General features: G+C 44.1%; 1 protein-coding gene across 1 annotated transcript in view; it reads left to right on the forward strand.

Annotated features, from left to right (window-relative positions):
- The window catches only part of CASQ1 (calsequestrin 1), a 141,114-nt gene that overhangs the window by 90,935 nt on the left and 28,609 nt on the right, over positions 1-21,570 (forward strand). Inside the window, exons 6-7 of the mRNA XM_086947615.1 lie at positions 354-484; positions 21,156-21,201. Coding sequence (XP_086803741.1) covers positions 354-484; positions 21,156-21,201 — 177 coding nt within the window. The remainder of the gene's footprint in view (positions 1-353; positions 485-21,155; positions 21,202-21,570) is intronic.

A 21,570-nucleotide genomic window follows, 5' to 3' on the forward strand; every position in this document is an offset into this window, starting at 1 on the left:
CCCCAAGTGGGGAGGGGGGCAGCCCGAGCACTTTGCCAGGGCCAGTTGTGGTTCCCAGTTCGGCCCTGACAGTGACATGTATTGTGCGTGAATGGGCGGTGGCTGTGGTATAGAAGTTTGTATTCGATAATATTCTTCGAGTACAAATATCATGCAAAAAGCCACTCACACACTTTTGCTTTGTGCTTCAACACTTAGCGTTGTGCAAAAACAAAGTCTTGCAGATTTTTAGGCGGCGTGAGCACATGTTAATTACTTCAAGCATGCATCTATCAGGTCATGTGTGAACATCTTTCGACTTCTCATCATTTCTTCATATTTATCTGCTTCTCTCCTCTTGAACCCTGGTGTAGGTTGCCAAGAAGCTGTCCCTGAAGATCAATGAGATTGACTACTACGAGCCCTTCCATGATGAGCCCATCACCATTCCCAACAAGCCCAACAGTGAAGAGGAGATTGTGGACTTCCTGGAGCTGCACAAGAGGTAAAGAGGATACTGACAGATTAAAGGGGTTCACGGAGAATGCTGGGCTGGTGGTTAACATAGGATCTGATTTTAGAGAACAGACTCTAATTACATTTGGTACCCACCAGGGACAACAAAACGACATATTATTTTTACAAATACCCTATTATAATCCTTGTTTGTTGTTTGCATATTCCATCCCTCAACCACTAGTGAATAACTCATTGGATCATCTGAATGTCTTCTAATACAGCTCAGTTGTTTTGACTCTTCAATGTATAGATAAAAACTCCTTTCATGAAACGAGAATTTTTGTTTTTGCAGAATTCTGGTAAAAGGATCTTTTTGATGCCTTTCTTTTATAAAGGGGAAAAATACTCAGAAAAGTAAAAACAGTACAAAAGATAAACAGACAAGGTCACAGTGCTTTTTTTTCATAGCGTTTCTAATTTGACCATGGACATTTCTCTGTGAAGAACTGGATGCATCCATCAGGAATGGTGCAAGCCGGCCGGCTACAGTGATTTATTTATTGCGATTTGATATAGCGCAAACATTACCCGAAGGTGTCAGAGCGCTTTACAAGAGAACCAGTTGCGATACATAAGGACTTAGGATTACATGAGTTACATAAAAGATACAAACAGGAAAAAAATGCAAATGTACACGTTGTAAAGTCACACAGGGAAGAGATACAAACAGAAAAATATGCAAATGTAGAAGTTGTAAAGTCACTCAAGGAAGAGATACAAACAGAAAAATATGCAAATGTAGAAGTTGTAAAGTCACTCAAGGAAGAGATACAAATGGATAAACTCTAAGAATCACATAGGAATGGTAGTGAGTAAAAGGTCTACTACATATACTAGTGGTAAGAGTTATCTCTCTCTCTCTCTATATATATATATATATATATATATATATATATATATATATATATATATATATATATATATATATATATATATATATATACACAAATAGATTTTCTCAGGATTCCATTTTACCAGCGATTAGGCTTGGGCAAGTATATATCACATATTTACAGAGTGAAAAGAGAAGTAAAAAGAAATAAAAAAGACCTGGGTCGTGGGCATCGATCGAAACCATCTCACCATTGCAAGATGCACCCAGGTCAAGACCCAAAAAAAACAGGAGAGCAGAGTTCCATTAAGTGGGGTCGGAGGGGGGACGCAGTCACAGCACCAAGGGAGGGCAGTAGAATGTCTGCTGTTTCGCAAGATGTTGGACAAGGACAAGAGCGGCAAGTAGAAATTCCGTATTATTAATATTCATGAGCCCGGATTCTTTCTAGTATCCCTGTGACCAGCTGTGATGGAGGCCGGCAAGGGGCATCAGACCTCCATTTTTGCATTTGAAAGACCTTTGTTTCCTTGAAAGTGACAAGGGTTGAAAACTGCATGGCCAAAAGGGCGAGAACTTGTGGCATCCTGTAGTCTTTGTGAAGGGCTGCAAATTTTTTGACAAATTTCTTAGACTGAAAGGAGAAAGGACTACCGCCAGGTGCCCACTGGCATAACGCAAATGTGGCGTGGGGCCCCTGAATCTCTCATATCTCACATTTACATGGGTCTTGGGCTGAATATACATATAGAGCCCCCAGAAGGCTTGAGGGACTACTGACAGGTTGGGGGCCCACCAGTGGTGTAACACAGGCCCCTGCCACCCCTGCAGTGCAGGGGGGGCCACAGCACAGTACCCTGACAGAGAGCTCTTGATCGAGTCTGGAGAGTGCCCCTCCACATACCTTGCAGGGGGGCCCCTCAAGGTTTGTTACACCACTGGAGCCCCCTTGCCCGCAGAGGCTACTGTGACATGTGTTCCGCCCTTAGTGGTGCAACCGTTTTCTTGCTACTCACAAGTATTCACAATCTTGACCTTGTGAGTCGCAAACAAGCAAAGTCGATTGCCATTTTAAAATATTGCGCTTCTCTTTTCCTCCTTGGAAAAGTGTACTACTTTCCCAGCGCAAGTTTCGCGGCTTATGTTTCGGCCTGTATCTGTTTGGAAAAAGGGGATACCCATTCGACTGGTATCAAAGGGGATATTTGGGTATGGCCAAGGGCTGCATTGGTCCTGAATAGAAAGATGCAGGCAGTCTTAAAGCATCTTCTTTACAATTCCCACCCCCACATGTGGTATGTTGTCTTTATTTGTAAACCACACTTATGCAAAGCTTCTTGTCGCTAAGAAAACGCAACTCCAACACTACACCAGGGAAAATTGAACACAGTCGATAATCACATTTCCTGGCAATTAGTGTTGACAAATGGCTCGCTTTTCCAAATTCCCCATAGTTAGAGTTTAGCTCACAACATGGCACTTCGTGCTTCCTATAGCTGTTCACCTGACCCAGACAAACAAATAAGGAAGTGATCTCAGACTAGGAATTCTGGGAGAGTAAATATAATGTATAAAACAGGATATGGTGTAATGATTCAAAGATCATACGGTTAAAGGCAAATCGGTGAGTTCAGATGTAAGCAACATGCAAGTTAAAATAAAAATGAATTGCATCATCTCACAGTGTGCTGGGATAAACAAACAATTGCATAATACACATTCTATACAACATGCCCGCCATTCCCACATGTCTATCTATACATGACTGGAGCTTATGCAGCCATTACAATTACCAACTGATTTTGATGTTGGCGGACGCATATCTGGTCCTTCGATATATATATATATAAATCCCATGATATCCTATGGGGTTAATATTTCGGCCGACGGGATATCCGTCAACGTTGTGACGGAGCAACCTATCCGCCAACCTCAAAATTCGGCCCTAGCTTTCCTTTAACATAGAAACAGCATGAAAATACCCTGCATAGCAACTTTAACATGCTGCGTAATACACCAAATGGAACACTTTCAATGAGCCCTAGGCAGTAACTCCCTTGACAAAGTGCTTCAACGCCTCATCTGGGTGGTACACGCTACATAAATTTGCAACAAAGAGATGGGAGCCCATTGCCGTCCTCCTTGTTCCAGAGAAGCAACTCGAGTTGCCAGAGGCATGGGTCATGCTGGATTTTTCACAGCACAAAGTTGAGATGTACAAATGATAGTGACATATTGAAATCATTTTCTCGAGGTGCAATTCTTTCAGTTCGATCATGGTATTGCACACAGGTCCAATCACCTTCAGCTTGCGTCGGAATTGACCAGAAACAAGCGCCATCTACTAAATTTCAGTAGCCTGGCTTCAGCTCATTCAAGACAATAGCCGCAGCATCACTCACGATCCAATAACCGCATGAATGCGCAACCCTAAAATATGTAATGTTTGGGGAGAGAAGATTCTTGGCTATATTATTTAATGTCAATAGTTTTGAAATGCACAAAATCAGGTGTTTTTCCATTAATATTCGGCATCTTTTCCGCAGCCCTTTCAGCACCAAAGCATCTTTACACAATGTTGTCAGAGTTCACTGGTGGTGCAAGTCAAACACACCTAACCGAAACCGGCCAGGCTAGGGTTGCACATATAAACTGGTGGAGCTTGGAACTCGATTTCACAGAGGCGATGAGGATGATGGTGAAGACGAGGGTCGAGGCTGAAGACCACCACAGCAGTCCCCAGCTGGGTGTCTTTGACTAAAACGGCAAAGGCAAAACCTTCTCAAACCTGACATCTGCCTCCAACTGTTCTGTTTCTATGGTAGCAACGAGAGAAATCCGGCTGCCATAGAAACGTGGCATCCAATTGGCCCAACACATTATATTCCGAAAATGCACTCCCTGTATCTCTCTTGCTATTTACTTCTGTTAATTTCCATTGGCATTCTTAAAGGCAGCCAACACTTTGTGCAAAATCAAGTCTGTGGCTCTGCCACGGGCGACAAGGAGGCTTCCGCTGGACCCCTCAGGATGCTGGAGGTATATTAAGAGGCCGATGGACCCCCCAATCTCTCATTCGCTGAGACTTTGACATGTATTGTCCTTATAGCTCGTCAACTCACATCACCCTGGACAATCAAAGACCAGGACAGCCTGTCCTCGCTGAGTAATCACTTTGCTAATCCACCAAAAGGCGAAATTGCTGCAATTTTCAGACTTTATTACCAGACGTAATATAGCAAGACGTGTGAAGATCACAGAAACCGTGATGGTTTGTCACAGAGTCTTCCATTTGGATTTAATATCCCATGGTACAAATCCGGCAATGTGTTTGTTGACTGTAAGATATTGCAAGTAGATGACTCTTGGGCAATATATGCAGAAAGTGATGGGTGGCCTCAGTCCACTGGCAAGTGTGGTCTGATAGGTCACTGTATGGGCATGACATTTATCTGTTTGCGGGCCTGTCTTATGGTCTGCTGGGCTGTTCTTTACGGTTCATTTCCCTGATATTAAAATAAGCATTGTCTGAAGCAAGCTTAAATCAATGTAGACTTCCATACCTTAATAAGGATCACTGGCACAATATCGAGTGACTGCAATTCTGTAGACTGCATGCCAAGCCTGTGACCAAGGGCGTGGTAGCCCAAATCGTGTCGGGCCATATTTCAAGGTCGCCTGTTGTACGTTTTGCTCACTGCACCTGCATTAAAGTATTATTACCTACCTGTGAGGCTTTTCCGTTGAAGGCAACCTTTTTGTTGGATATAGTCTGGCTTGTCCGGCCGTGGAACTGCCCGCCGCATAAAAGCGGATCCACTGACTACGACTACATGTCATCACGGACTGGGGGTTTTCTTGATGCATGCAATGGAATTGGCAGGGAGCAGGCTGCTACATGGGCACCAACCCACTGTGGTAAAAAAGCTTGGCTTAAAACTGTGAGCAGCACGAAGACCCACTGGGGTAACACATTGCAGCACTCACATACCAGGATGTTCGGAGGCCCTTTGGGAGCGCGTCAGCGTTATGAATTTAAACAAGCGACTGCAATTCTGAGTGTAGACTGCATGCTAAGCCTGTGACCAAGTTTCGTGGTAGCCCGAAACACGTCAGGCTATATTTCAAGGTCGCCTGTTGTACGTTTTGCTCGCTGCACCTGCATTAAAGAATTATGAACTACCTGTGAGGCTTTTTCCGTTGAGGGCAACCTTTTTGTTGGATATATGTATATATCTGTACTGGCTTTTTATTCCTTTTTTTAAAACATATGTTATACACTCACTTCATAATAATATTATATCTTATCCTGGTGTATAGCTTCTGATGTTATTTGGTAGACTCTTTAAATGATAGACTTATTTGTATATACTGTTATACTGTCTTTTCTGACTTTTATGGTTGTTTTGCCTCCTAAGAGGCTTTGTTGCACCTTGCAGGCCCACTTACAATGAATGCAGTGTATATCATGACTAGGATTAGAAACATTGCATAGTGGAAGCTTGCCCCTGTTATGCCGTAGCAGCAGCTCCCTGGAGTACTTGTGGGTCATGGTTTGGCCTGGGATCCTGGTGCATGGCGTGGTCTTGGCATGGACGGGCACAGGTCGGCTTGTCTTTGGCGTGCCTTCGGCCAGCCGACGGTGCGCCTGCTGCGTGTCTGCACTCCCAGGCTCATTATGTACAGAGACCGGGACGAAGACTAGACTGAAGACAAAAATGCCGACCTTAGCAACCAGTCCCGGCTCTGAACACGGCCTGGGAGCTGCCGATAACAAAAAATGGATTCCTTTGTGCCGCCTAGTGTGCGCATGTAGTTTGCAAAATGGCAAACAGTTAAACATTTAAATGTTCAAATGTAAAAACACTTAAAACATTGAGCTGCTTAGTACCCTTGCGTGAGTTTCCCCCGCTTATGCCCTAGCCAATGCAATAGACTCATCATGTTGATGAGGAGTCATTAACAATACAAAAGGACTGTCAATGGTCTGTACAATTAATGGGGGCAAAGAAAAATGTGACGGACTCTGTGTCTACCTATAAAGTGTGTACAACAAAAAGGAAATGAATCCCATCAGCCCACCCATATGGCAGAGCTTCATCATCTGGGATAGAACCAAAGATGGTCATTTCCTTTTTGTTGCACACACTTTATAGGTAGACACACAGTCCGTCACATTTTTCTTTGCCCCCATTAGTTGTACAGACCATTGACAGTCCTTTTGTATTGTTATACTGTGAATAAGGGGTTTGTCTGTCCTTTGGTCTTTAAATAATTTTCCCCTTAGACCCTCCACCAACCTTGTTTTTTGACGATGAGGAGTCGTTCCCATGTTCACAGATGGACCACTTTCAATGAAAATGCAATGCTGGTCAGACCGCCATATAATGGCGGCAAAGTTAGGTTTTTAAATGGCATTCATGAGCAGAAAAAAAATCAGTACCCAACGACTCATGCTCGATAGGACGGGCCTTCTAATGCTTTAGAGTCGGGGCTTCCTGTGGAGGGTGGACGGATAGCAAATGGTTTCCTGATGGAGATAAACGCACCTCTCCAGTCAGAAACTGAGTGGTTCCCAAACTGTAATGTAGGTAGGATAACCAGTTGGGTAGCTGTGTTCTTTACAAATGCCTATTAATAACAAGGCGAGCACTCGGGGAACCCATCAATATTTGTTAGGTACCCCATTGCTATCCCACCTAAAATGATATCTACAACTTCAGTGAAATGGCGAGCAAGAGTGGTTAGTTCGAGGTCCAATCAGCCATCGCTGATGTCAATGGCACACAAGGCAGTATCATTCAGGGTGCAATGTAAGCTTCTTCAGCCCCTGCTGTATAAGTGTCCTCTATTCACAGGGCCCTCACTCACCGGAAGGCAGTCATATTTCTGTGAGGGAGCCTTTTTAAGTATTCAGTGCTAGCAATTACATCAAGCTTAGCAAAAATCTCAGTGATCCCTCTTGGTTGCCTCTCCTCTTTTTACCAATTAAACAGTTACCAAGGGAGTCAACATTCTTATCTCAGTACTTCAGCAAGTCCTTCTGCACCTTCAAAGAGGTCACCTGATCATGCTGAAAATACCTTTCACTGCTACATGACTAGACCAATGTAGCATCATCTACACTGGACTACCAAAGAAACTCATTGAAAGACTCTAAAGGGTACTACATCTGGTAGTTAAAATGTATCTAAATCCCCAAAGGAATAATCATATTAACAAAACTGTAAAATTACCCCACTGAATCCAACAATACAGTACTGAGTCTTCAGCACTAGCACAAGGTAATTTGGAACTACTGCTCATGATACACCTACATGTGCAAAAAACTCATTACAGGTAGTCAAGGAATCTGTGTTCGACAACTTCACACTTTAGCACTCAACAGATTGAGATCCGCTGTGCTCAATTTGAGCCAGTGGTTTCCGGTGCTCAGCACCAGCACTTAATTGTCAAAACCGGGTCTTGTACCAGACTGCCACATGGTGGTGCTGTCTGTCTAATTTAAAGATGAGCATAACAACAGTTGTTTATTAACTCAATATACATTAAAAATGACTATTGACTGCTGCCCAGGCCATTCTTATAGCTTTGGGGGCCTGGAATAGGTTGAATTGTCACACTTGTAGGAGTGTGATGGTTAGTAGTTTTGTTGGTACTGCCATTGGCATCACTGGTAGGGACAATGTGTGGTGCAAGCTGCAGTGGACTCCTGGCGAGAGCCATCCCACTTCTATTTTTTTTTAATACAAATTAAGCACTGGATGTCCGAGGGTATCCCAGAAGTCCAGGGTCCCAAGTGATGGATTTATTGATCACTCTACCTATTCATCACATAATCACATGCTCTTTGGAAAATGTCTGAAAACTGTTTTTTTTTTAAATATGGTCTTGAAAGATTTTATAAAATGCAAATCTACTGCCACTATATGCTATTTGTGGCAGGGTGTTTTGCACCCTTATTCACAAGGTTAGATCGAAACAACCACAATCAAAGCATTCTTTACAACGTCTACCAACACCCATCTCTGAATGCTAACATATTTCAGGCTCTGATTCTCTATTGTTCACCTTCCCATTCCAACTACAGTCTTCTGCATCCCCTATGATGGAAACTTGTGTTCCTGACTTCCATGAACGTAAAGACGGAGAAGTGGAGATACACTTCAATGCCGCCACATATGCAAACGGCACAATTTCTTTCACTCGATTTCATTAACCACCGCGCTGCTCCAACAAGGCTGGCGTTCCCTGTTATTTGACGATTAGCACACAGCTTGTGGCACATTCAATGCACCATCAGCATTTGGATTTCGCAGCTATTTGACTGCACTCCAAATGTTGCTCTAAACACAAAAAATAAAGCAAATCCCCATATGCTAATCCTGTTATAGGTGTGCAGATTTCCACAGACGTAGTGCCAGGTAATGCTGCCTCCTCTAGGGTACATCCCTATGTTTATTTATCCTAATCTTAATACAGTTCAATCATAATATACAATTAGTGTTACATAAAAACCAGCAGCAGCTGCTACTGAACGGGGGTGGGGGGGGAACAGACGGAGGTGTATACAAAAATAAAGTAAAACGATTTACCCGGGTGGCACCGGCCGCTACCTTTCCTCCGTCGTCTTCTCCGCGCCGCAACAGGAAGAACACAACCTCCCAGAATCCCCTGTCCAATACCGATGCTGCCTTACAGCAGCGTTGTGCTTGGTCTGAGTGCCGTGGTTCGGTGCTCAGATGGGGACAGGAAGGTTGTGCATGTTCAGCACCAGGCTGTGTACTGCAGCCTGGTGGGGAATATGCAAAGTGCGCAGAACTGTTTGGCCGGTGCAAGAGGGCTGGACAAACCGTCCTGCACACTTTAGAGTGTGCTTAACCCACCCCCTGCTGGCCAGCCCAGCCCCACCCGCCCCACCCTGCACCTAAGGAGGAAGGAAAAGTGAAATGACAATAACATTAGCTATTATCATTTCAGTTTTCCTTTTTAAACTGCTCGCAGAGCAGTGGGGCGATGCTCCTCCGCCTTAGCAGAAGAGCCTCTGCTGATGAAATCCCCTCATGGTACTGGGTCTAGTCTAGAACAGTCTTTAGATGGGCCAGAACAATGCAGCCGTATCCTATCCCTCTAGCAGAATATTCCATCGCTCTGTCTGAGTGGTCCCAGACAGCCCATCCTTATTTAGGAATGTCCTTTAACGTGGCAGAATCGTTCCCGGATATTCCAATATTTAATTTGAATGTTTCATCACTATGGGGCGATTATGATCGCGGACGGACTTGCGTCCGTCCGCGATCATTGAGGAGGACGGGACGTCCGCATGGGCTGCGGAGTCCCCTCCTGTGCGATTAGGATGTGACCGCCAGGGTGGCGGTCACATCCTCTATTTTTAACATTGCGGCGGGTGCGGCTTCAAGCTGCACCCGCGGCAATGTTAAAAATGCACGCATTGCATTTGCATGCAGAAAGAGGCAGGCACCACGCAGTGCCTGCCGCTTTCTGCATACAAATGCAGGGGGGTACCATAGGAACCCCCCATGTGCACCCCCCAACCCCCCTTCACCTAGGGGGCCCGCAACGGGCCCCCGCAGTGAAGTTACACATGCTTTTCCACGGCGGAAAAGCCGCCGCGGAAAAGCATGTTTGCAGGCACATACTAATCTGGCGGACGGTGTCTGAGAGACGCCGTCACTAGATTAGTGCTTTTCCTCCGCGGTTGTAAGCCAACCGCGGAGGAAAAGCTGCGGACGGAAACCAGGACCCACCAGCCATCCTAATGTGGCGGTGGGTCTTTGGTGGGTCCGCTGCGGATTTTCCGCATCCTCCAGGCCGGCGGTGGCTTCCGCCGGCCCGGAGGATGCGGAAAATCCGCAATCATAATGAGCCCCTATGTATGGCAATCTCCATGGTGATTCACATTAACCAATTTCTATTACGGATTATCTCATTATTCATTAAGCCAGTATATTACCAGCTGGGCTCATCAATTAACTACATTTTGCCAGACTATCCCACCAGTGTAATGGGACCCTACAAGACTAATTCAACAGCTGACCAACATTGCCCCTCAAAGTGCACATAAACCCCATAAGAGTGCCTAAAGACTCGATCACTATGTCAGAATATCATCTTCCCACTGCATTAGTGTAGTTCCATTATATGAACTCCTGGTCTGCAAGATGAAATTGTGAAGTTCATTGAGACAAGGAAATAACACAAATCTCCCTATCTTGTTCAACAGTCGAGCAGTAGAATAAAGCAAAGCTAGCCTCCGATTATGAGTGTCTCAAAGAAGTTGGGGTATTTACTAGACGCAGTAAATTCAGACTTCATGTAATAAATGATCACTGATAAATACCTCGTATTCTAAGCTGTAACTTGGAAGTGGGGCATAACATGCACATTTTGGGCATGATTACGATGTCGGACAGACTCATGTCGCCTGACACTGTTGTGGTCTCAAGACTGACTGACCTTTTGTCAGCGATCCCGACACCGCAATTACAATGCGACTGCACATGGTGCGGTCACATACTACCATTTCTATATGGGAGCTTGAGCTGCGGTCGTAAACCGGCCATAGCACAAGCTCCCATAGAGAAATGGGAGCCTGTGTAAATCATAGGTGCCCATCAAGCCTGCAACCGGAGGGTCAGGGGAAAAGAGACCCTGCTAGGGGCCCCAAAGGCACTTTCCAACAGCAGATCCATATCAGAAAGGCGGACATTGATTTACTCTCGGAAAGTGCCATCATAATCCTGAAGGTGGAAACTCCTTCCTCTCGGGATTATGCAGCCCTCCCAACTGGCCAACGGCCTCATCGAGCTCGTTGGAAGTCAGCTGGATTGACTGACCGGCTTGAATTGTAATGCGGCGGTCGGACGTCAAACTAGGAATGTCGGTGAGAAAGACTTCAATCAGCTGTCGGAGGCTTTCCGACCGACATCCTAATTTTACCCCATTTTTTGTTGTTTACCGAGCCAAATTCTGCATATCTCTGTAATTATCTATGTTTGTGCAAAAATCGACATGTGGAAAATTGCTTGGATGAGATAATTATTGATTTTGGAATATTACCCAGAGCACAAAATTTGGCAGGGGTTGGACTTCTGAACTTTGTGCAAACAGAAGTTAGCGCTGGGATTAGAATTAAGTTTTAGCCTCAGAATCAAAGACTAAGGTAAGGGAGCATAAAATCCCAATAATGTCTTCATCAGACAAATGAAAATATTTACAGACATTTTAAAAAGTGCCCTTTTGGTTCATCCAAACTTTTTGCACTCTAGACAAACTTTAATCCTGAAATAGTACATTTTGACAGAGGTTCTTTAATTCTAATGTATCTGGGAATGATCCATGATATTCCAATAGGAGGTCAGGTGGGAAAATATTTCAAAATATTGCAAAAGAAATCTCTGTTTTATAGCATTTACTGCGGTGCATTATCCCAGAATGCTTTGACTCAAGAATGGGTTCGCCTCCTCTCATGATGGCTTGAGGACTGGCCCCAGGCTTCCATTGTTCAAATCATTTTCCCTTACTTTTGCTAAAATTTGTTTTGCAAACCTTCATTTTCAATAACCTCTTTTTTATGTAGTCTATTATTTTGACCTTTTTGTAATTTTTTTACCTCTTTACAGCTTTTCCTATAATATCAACCAAACAAAATCGCTTGGTCACACTCCCCTTCCCACAGGAACTAAATCTTAGAACAGTTGGAAAGAAAAATTGACATTTTTTATTGTGTTGAAGGTATTGATATTCTGTTATTATTAACTTTTCTTTTTGTGAGAGCACATCTACATAGCAGAAGAGAAGCCACACATTTGGGAACCTGTAAATTGTATATGAATTTTCGCAGCATACTTCACACAGGCTAAAAATATAGTTCCCTCTTACGTAATTCGTGCATCAGCGTTACTTCTTTGGAAGCGCCTTGCTAAGCGCGAGACTGTTGTCACCAGGGAGCCGCCAGTGCCCATAGAAATTGGGGCACTTCCTGCCTATGTTTTTCGCAGGTGCAGGATGTTGCGTCTCCCAACCTCTCACCATTGCTCTATAAAATTATAAATTCAGATTTGAGGGTTCAGACCTCGACTCTGAGTTGGTAATGTTATATCAGACCAACAACACTGTGCTGTGGGAACATCACAAAATGAAAATCATACAACCTGTGGGATTGGCATCAGTAGCTAATGGTGTGTTGGTAGGCCAAGTTCCCTACCTACCTCACCTCCAAGATGATACCGTCACTCATACCTCCTCAGATGTTCTGATCACTGCCTCATTTGCAGATAAATTCTGTCTTGTATCTTGTGAGCCGCAAAACAGGAGTCGGCTTCTTGGTGAAGCAAACAACACGACTAGCACAGGCATGCTGTAGAACAAAAGGCACCGAAGCAGACAGGCAGCTGTCTCTGGACCTGATCAAGCATCTACCTCCCAATTAGATGTTACCGTCAGAAATACCTTATTTGAGTTGGCGGAGTGGTAGCTAGGCCACAAACCACAGATCAGCAGTGCAGGGCATCCAAATCTGTGGGACAACACCACATTTAGAGTTTGGGAAAATGTCAGGCTTCTTACTGTGGTGCCTCAGCTGGGGGACCGTTCACCACTTGACCACCAATTGGTGGAAGTCCCTCCCTATTTGCGGGGCATCTGCCACCATTTTTCCTGCCGGAGTCTAAACACACTCAATCAATCAATCAAATACAATTTGTTCAGTTTTTACATAAAACCATAAAAGTAATCTAAAACAGTACAGCGTACAAAAATGTAACATAGTTGACAGCTCGCACATAAAAAAACACACTCAGCATGGAAGTCCATGGCAGGATAATCATAAATTACCTGTTATGCATAGGAAGAAATCTCACTGTGTGGGCGGACTATTGTTTTGATTTGCAGAAAGATCCCCACAATGTAGGGCATTCTTTCTGCAGAACAAAAGCAAATGTCAACCTGGCCACCACAATATCGCAGCAAATGAAGGTATTCATTTCAGGCAAACGTGCAGCACCAACACAGGCTGATGAACTTTCAACAAACCAACAGGATGCAGAACTTTAAAAACAGAAAGTAGTCTTCTGCTAGGAATGTAAAGGTGAGGGCCTGTGCTGACCCCAGATCTAATGAACTTCTAGGCTATGGCTAAATAGAAGCTTAAGTACCTCATTCTGTTTTCTGCTGAGTCATCAATTTCCTGCTGTACAGTTATGACCATACAACAAAACCACTTGTAGCAGGCATTCCCTGAGATGAACTTTCAAACCATAACTTAGGTCTACTGTGGTGTAAAAACGTTGTCTAATAGCCATTATTGCTATGGTGGGGATGGCCAAGTCCTTTAGTAAATCTTTACTTGGTTGGGAGATCCTTGATATAACCACCGGTGCCAATGTACAAAAGCATTAGAGCTGGAGTAAGTCTATTTATCTTTCGAGCACTTTGTTTAACTTGCTTCAGTTCAAACTTCAGCACAATATCTGTTGATGTGAAACACTGCTGAAAAATCTAGTCAATAGGCTAAATCTTAGAACTAATTCCATTATTATTATTACTACCATTAATAATATTTCTATCATCATTATTATTGTCAAGGTTATTACAAAATAAAGTCAAACATCCAACTAAATACTTTTACTCTTTTTTATTTTATTTGTACTTTTCGATGCCATTTTGATGCGATCTACCTACAATATAGTATTATATATATGTCGCCGCCCTGAGGAAGCCTGTGATAAAGCGAAACGTGTTGGCTGCATGTGTTTGTATTTTCTGAAGAATAACACGATGGAAAACACAAGCAAAAGACCCACTTGTCTTATTGTCTTCTGTTGCTTCATGTACAACTTTCCTTATGTGCACTCTGTTTTGTGCCTGTAAATTATGTTTAAATATATCTAATGCATGGCCAATTGGTAGCTGTTCGTTGGAGGCAGGCAGCTATTGTTTGGAACAAAGTGAGCGCTTCAGGTGGTGTGGCAACAGGTCCCCTAGCTGCCAGAGCTTCACAATACTTTGAAGTACCTTTCTGGCATTTTTGAAATTCACAAACAATCCTAGGTGTATGCCTGGAAGTGTGCAAAGTGGCAGTTCTGCAATGGATCTCTTGGATTTAGTTTCTGTAAACTTAACCGCGCAGCCACCCATCAGCACTTTTTGCATCACAAGCATACATTTTCATATACATTTAAACATAAAATGGCAGTGTAATTGTCCTTTAAAACTGTTTTTATTTCTCCTCTGAAAAATATTTTGCCATTTGTTTAAGTCTCTTCCCTTGCACCCCAGCCAATCTTGGGGCACAGCTGTACTCCTATCCTTAACAAAAGTAAACATCCAACTATTTCTCTAAGTGGAAATGTGCTGCTTCATTGTTTGTGACTGTCTACTGAGGTGTAACTTTGTGGGTGAGCGAAAACATCCCAAGGTATTTCCAACATGAAAATCTTGCTCTCTTATTAGTGGGATGATTTAATGACAGATATAGTAAGTATGTGTGAGTTAATCAATTTACAAGTGGAAATTGACATTTTGGAATATCCCAAATGTGGATTTACATTGGGTAATCAAGCCCTTTGTCCACCTACGTTCAGTTTGTCCAAATGGCGTTTTGAAGTGCAGTGTACTTATGTTTGTAAATTTATACAGTGTAGAGTTTAGCTTCAATTGTTATTGCTGATACATAATATTAGTGTAGATCAGAACAAAAGGGGCTAACAGTAGTTTAGACAAGGAGGTATGGATGGTAGCAAGAGGAGAATTACCCACAATTAAAAGATAAACAGTCCCATTGGGAGTGCCAAGGCACTCTTTTGAGACCTATGGCGTTGGATTTGGAGTTGGCTGGTCCTGGCTAAACTGAAATTTGCATGCAAATTTGCCATTACCATGTGGTAAATCCACCCTGTCCAATGGATTGGGGAATTACCATGTGAAACCAATATTTCAAAAAACCCATGTCAGTGCCATATGAACATTTGCCACCTGATCTGAAGAGGCGGTAAATGTATGCACTGGCCTCTGCCTGGGGTGGGGTTGGAGGTAAAGGGTTGTAGGGAGTAGGGCCAGAAAGGAAAAGGAAAGTAAGTGTGGAAGAAAAGGACATTAGAGCAAGAGGCTTGGTTGCTTCTGCAGCATAAGCCTGATGTGATTTTCCCAGACGGATTTACCAGCTGGAAAAAATGGGGTCTTGTTCTCCCACACACCGTTAACCTGAGGGCGGGACAACCTGCCCACTTAGAATAAAGCGGAGCAGAAATCCATACAATAGTGCCGCTCCTCTCAATGGCGTTGCTAGCCCTTTGGCCGCTCGTGGCGGTCCCTGAGTTTGCCGCCCTACGGTGGCAGATTGATGGAGCAGGATAGTGCCTGCCCGTGAATGGTGGGAGGCCACCGCCCCTAAAACGCGTGCCGCCCGGGGATGTACCGCCCCCCCTCTTACTACGCCACTGGCCCCTCCCGCTGCCCCCACCCGACTCGTAATCAGGGCCACCGTGTCACACCTTACCTTTTAGCTATGATAATGAAGACAATAACTGGAAGGACAATTCCTAAACCTTATTAATCCTATATAAAGCAGAAAGAGATTCTTTTTTTAGCCAATTTGCTTCTTTTCTCTGCTATTTACTGACCACGTTGCACCGTCAACAAGATTAGTTCCCTATCAGTCCCAAACTTTAGTTTGCCTTTGCCATGCCAGAGCAGCTGGTAGCTGTAGCTTCTTGGATGGCGTCCCTAAATGAAAAGACTGCATCACCGCCCCGATCAATAGAGGCAACAGCTCCTGCTCGAGTGAGGAATGCTTGCATTATTTTCCTTGAGATGTATTATCGCATCCCCTGATATTGTTTATAAAAACCTGCTTCCAACTCTTAAGACGCTTAAATGTTGGCAGTTCTGGGACCAGGTTGCCATGGCAGCCTGCCTTTATTGCCTTCCTGGTGCAGCACCATTCCTTAAGTACTTCTCGTATTGTTATTTGTATTATTGCTTTCATTTGTACACGTATTTCATTGTTCCCTCGCTCACAAAGGGAAGCTTTGGTGTAAGTTTTCATAGGAGCTATTAACATCATAAAGCAAGGGATCCAGCGGCAGATGCAACCCTTTTGTTTGCTGCTCATCCTTCCTTCGCTGCTATTATGTTGTCGCGTTATACAGACGTATATATTATATGAAGTTAATGTGCCACGTATATTCTGCTGCTTACTGGGAGATCGCGTGGCCTATGTGGGTTGTAGGTCGAATACCTACTACAGAAACATGTGCTACCAAATTTACGGCCACATGCATCAAGGTATTTAGGAGTCGCAAACGGTGCGATTCGGTAAAATCGGCCATTTGCGATTCCTAAATATCTTTTTAGTATGCATCAATCATTTTTGGCAAAATCGCTATTTTTAGCGATTTCCAAAAATGCGATTGCTTCTAAGGAATCGCAAATTTGCGATTCCTTAAAAGCAATGCATGATTGTTTTTAAAATTGCAAATTCACAATTAGGGGGTGCAAATTACGACGAGGGAGAACCTCGTGGTAATTTGCGAAAAAGATTTAAAATGCTCAAATTAGCATTTTAAACACTGTCATGTTACAGACACACATGTCCTTAGGACATGTGTGTGTGTGAAACATCCACTTTAAAATACATTTCAGCGGTGCAGGTGGGGTCCTTTGGACCCCCCCTACTGCATCCATGGAATGCATTAACATTTTGTGAATTCTAATTTGCGAATTCGCAATTCCCATTGATTCCTATGGGCCTTTTGGCCCATAGGAATCAATTGGAAATGCGAAATCGCAAATTAGAATTCGCATAATATTTGCTATTCGGTAAAAATTGCGATTTTTACCGAATCCCAAATATTATGCGAAAATATACATGCATCCCATTTTGCGAATTCCAAATTGCGATTCCCTATTTTTCGCAATTTGGAATTCGCAAACGGCCGGGATGATGCATGTGGCCGATTGTCCCCAAAATATCAAGAAGGTAAGTATATATTGTCTACATACGGACCGGGAAGGTATATATATATCTTCAAGGTACACGTGTTTGTGTGTGTGTGTCTTTGCGTGTGTGTATGTGTTTGTGGGTGTGTGCATGCGTGTTGGTGTTTGTGTGTGGGTGTTTGTGTGTGGGTGTAGATTTCAGAATAGTCAATCTATACTTCCCTATATGCACTTATCGTCATGATATTCTGGTCTTCTATGTTTTGTCAACAATATTCACGCGGCACAATATTCTGGAGTGGATAGTAAGGTGGGATACCGCGATGGGAGGCGTAGACTTGCTACCCTCAACAAAGGCACTAAGAAGCACATTACTCGCCGCGGGCCCTCATAAATGGCTGTTGTCATCCTGTTTTATCAATCGTAGAAATGATAAGCAGAGGTATTTAGCCAGAACCAAGACATGGGGTTCAATCCATTCAGTAAGCGAAAGTCTCGTTAAATAGGCATTGTGAGCATAGAGCCAGTTGTTTTCCAGATTTAGAGTGATTGTAACAAATAATTTAGGAGGCGGTAAGCTGTGATATTTTTCTTGAGTGGTACCAGCTAGAGCTTGCATGTGTGGTGTGAATGCTGCATGGGAGGAAGGGTTCCTGTGTGGGAAGAGTTGGGTCTGTGTGATATAAAGTTGTGCTCTGTTGGTGCAGAAGTGGACTCGTTGAGGGTGAGATGCGAGTGTCACAAAAATGTGTTTCAGATAGTTATACACCATGAACATTAAATATCCTCTCGCTGCTAGGTCTCCTCTGGTTCCCTTTTGAGCTTGTTTCTGTTGGTGAATTTGTGTTTAGGACAGTGTGGCTCCCATGCTGGAGGAGTAGGGGAGCCATGTTTAAAGGTCTTTCCTGAAGGAGAGGTGGTCCTGGATTTTATGGATGATGGCCAAATGATGTGATTAGTGGCTGACATGAAGGTGGAGGAGTGTAAGCCAGGGTGGGGGCGAAGGGCTGGGAAATGGAGGGGCTCTTGAGGATTTGGATATTATATCAGGAACATAGAGTGAAGATGAGAAGAGGTTTGTGGACTGGAGAAAGTGGAGTTGAGGGTATATAGTGAGATATTGAAGGAATGGTGAGGCCATTGGAGGCATTGTGAGTGGAATGGTACTGAGAGTGTTATGATAACTGCACACTAGCTCAAGTCTCCCTCTCATTGATGATGACAAGGTCCCCTGGCTGGACTCAGATGGCTGAAAATACAACCAGGTCCACCCTTGGGTGGGATGCCTATGTTCAGTCCACCTACATGTATATGCTGAAGCATCTGAGAATTATTCAGTTTTCGAACATGGCTCTAGGTTCCCAAATATTCCCTGCCAAGCTGACTAAAAAAATGTCATGTCGTAAAGACTCATGTAAGATTCATGTAGAAGTGAGATATCCCATTTTGCTCCACCGTGAGGTAGGATGCCACAGTGGCCTCTGTAACCACTGTTGGTCCACACTTCTTAGTGTGCTTTCTGGTAGCATATGGCTACTTGGATACCCTGAAAGGTGCAAAGAAGAGAGGTAGGTGGCTCATACTTTTATTGTAGCCAGCAACGCTACTCTGAGCCTTAAAATGGTAATCTAGGAAAGGAATGTGGTGCAATGGCCAGAGCTGCCGTCTTTGGAGCTGGGGAACAAGGTTGGAGTCTCGGAGTCAGCTCAACATCCTGTGATTCCGGGAAAATCACTTAGGGCCTGATTACAAGTTTGGCGAACAGGGTTACTCCGTCACAAACGTGATGGGTATCCCGTCCGCCGTATTACAATTCCATTTAATCCTATGAAACTTGTAATACAGCGGGCTGGCTATCCCTCACGTTTGTGAGGAGTATTTCTGCCAAAATCATAATCAGGCCCTAAATCTCCATGCGACTACCAAAAGAAAAATGAATGTGTCCATCTGTAACGCGTATGGTGCTCATGTAAAGCGCCCCGATACCTTCGGGTCGAGTTTGTGCTATATAAAGCTGCAAGAAAAAAATATAATCTAATAACCATAAACAGCCATTCATCTCACGAAGAAGTAAGAAGGGAAAGCACATGAAAGCAACCAAAATACCAAGGCACTCTGGGACAGGAATCTCTACTCTCAGCGCAGATGCTGCAGTTCAGAGTACAGAATAGCACATACAGCATCGAATCACAGATCTTAACCACATGGGTGCTGCTGACGAGCTGAGATCGTCATGAGGCGCAGCGGAGCTGCCCTCATGACGAGCTGAGCTCGTCACAGCCGTTGGAACATTTGCACGCGGGGCTAATTTCCCCGCTGTGCTAAACGTTCTAAAAACGGGTGTGGCCGTGACGAGCTGAGCTCATCATGAGGGCACCTCCGCTGCACCTCATGACGAGCTGAGCTCGTCACCAGCACGGCGGCGCAGCTCGCGGTCCCCCTACCTCCTGCACAGCGGGGGGAAACACCTGCAGCGAAGGGGTTAAAAGCAAACCAAGGACAGCTGACTATGGAACCAGCCGCTGATACATTGCTTTTAGAAGGGTCTTAAAACAATAATAAAGTGGTTAAAACCAAACAATCGTTGCTATGCAACTTTAATAAAAAAGAGTGTGTAACAAGCCAGGATTAGTTGGCAATTCTCTCAAAAGCCTCAGGAGAGAGCATCCACTAACCACAGTGCAGACACTGCAGCTCAGAGCAAAAGAAATCCAATAACAATAGCAACACCGAAGCAAATGTCCATTCTACTGACCCTCTGACGTTCGGTTTCTTCTTTGATTTTTTTGCTTACTATGAAACTCAGTGGCAAGTTTTACTCTTTGATATTTCACAACAACATTGTCCTTTCCAATGCATTGAAAGAGAAACAGGATGTTTGTAACGTTTTACGTCGTGAATAATTTGTTTCTGCATTTGTTGTGGCTACTAAATAACAGAAAATCTGAGCCCTGATCTTGTAGTGCCTGGGGATGTACCTCATACAGAAATAGACAGTCCCCATCTGCACAGAACTACTTTATGATGAGAAGAGAGGAGAAATGTGGCTTCTCAGCAACGTTTCACTGCTGGGACTCGTTTGCATGCATGCCCCATGCAGAGGAGCCTGCTTAATCTGCAATGGTGGACTCCCTTGCAGGGTTAGCCCCAGGGTGCATAGTGGGGTCAGAGTCGCACTTTGCAGTCTCATTCTTGGCAGTGTCTGTGAGTGCACATCCCTGAAACCTGGCCAAGAGTGGGAGTCCCATGGTCACCGCAACGACAGCCTTACACCAGATGACAGGGCCGGCTTTAGGGCAGTGAGACTGGTGTGGCCGCACCGGGCGCTGACATTTGGAGGGGGGCACTGTGTTTAGTAATAGCTTAGGATTGGAGAAGTGAGGGGTTCTTTGGCCCGGTGGTAGTGAGAGAATCCGAAGAGGCGGTCATGGTGTATGGGGGCACCAAAGATGGTTGTCGCAACGGGCGCCACCAGCGCTAAAGCCGGCCCTGCCAGATGATGAGATTTCTGACACTAAATTCACCTGCTGGAAATATAGGCCCATGGTGGAAACTGACCACTCTACTGGGCTGTAAACAAGATGTGAACAGTTCCTGGTAATTTCTTTTTACGCTCCTCGCTGCCCAGTGTCCCTCCTGCTGGGCGGTAAATTTGACATAACATCGTCCTCAACTGATGAAGAGAAGGGTCCCCTTGGGTGGTGCAGGCTTCACAAATCACGCCATCCTTCTGTCCTCGGGATTTGACCAAGCAGCCCAATCTCCCTTTCTTTTCTGTCTCACACCCTTGTACATCCATGTGTATTTGCAATACGTATAAGAATTTTGGGATGTTGTCTAACAATACTTTCTCAAATTATTTCAGGCCCACCTTGAGGCAACTGCATCCCGACAGCATGTATGAGACCTGGGTAAGTGAGATGCATTTCTATATCATACAGCATTCTATAAGTATACCAAGGAATCAGGCATTGCTGCCTTTCCCTTACTGTTGACTCTGAAGTAGCTCAAGAGAGGAGGGGTGCAGAATGTTCTTTGTGGGTCCTTAAGCTTAAAGAGTGTGAATATGATTCTTAATCAAGTCAGCTTTTGGGGTTCAAATATAAACAACCAATAAATGTGATTGCTACTGGTAATGAAATGTGTATGTTTTGATCATCATAAATATTCCATCTGTACCTTGAGCAAATTGTTCTTGACCCAAAAGGCATATGAAAATTTCATTGGCGGCTAGCTTTAAAAAAAATGGTGAGGCGCGAAGGCGCAGAACTCACCATTCA

The sequence above is a fragment of the Lissotriton vulgaris genome, chromosome 12, assembly GCF_964263255.1.
Source record: "Lissotriton vulgaris chromosome 12, aLisVul1.2, whole genome shotgun sequence".
Taxonomy (NCBI): domain Eukaryota; kingdom Metazoa; phylum Chordata; class Amphibia; order Caudata; family Salamandridae; genus Lissotriton; species Lissotriton vulgaris.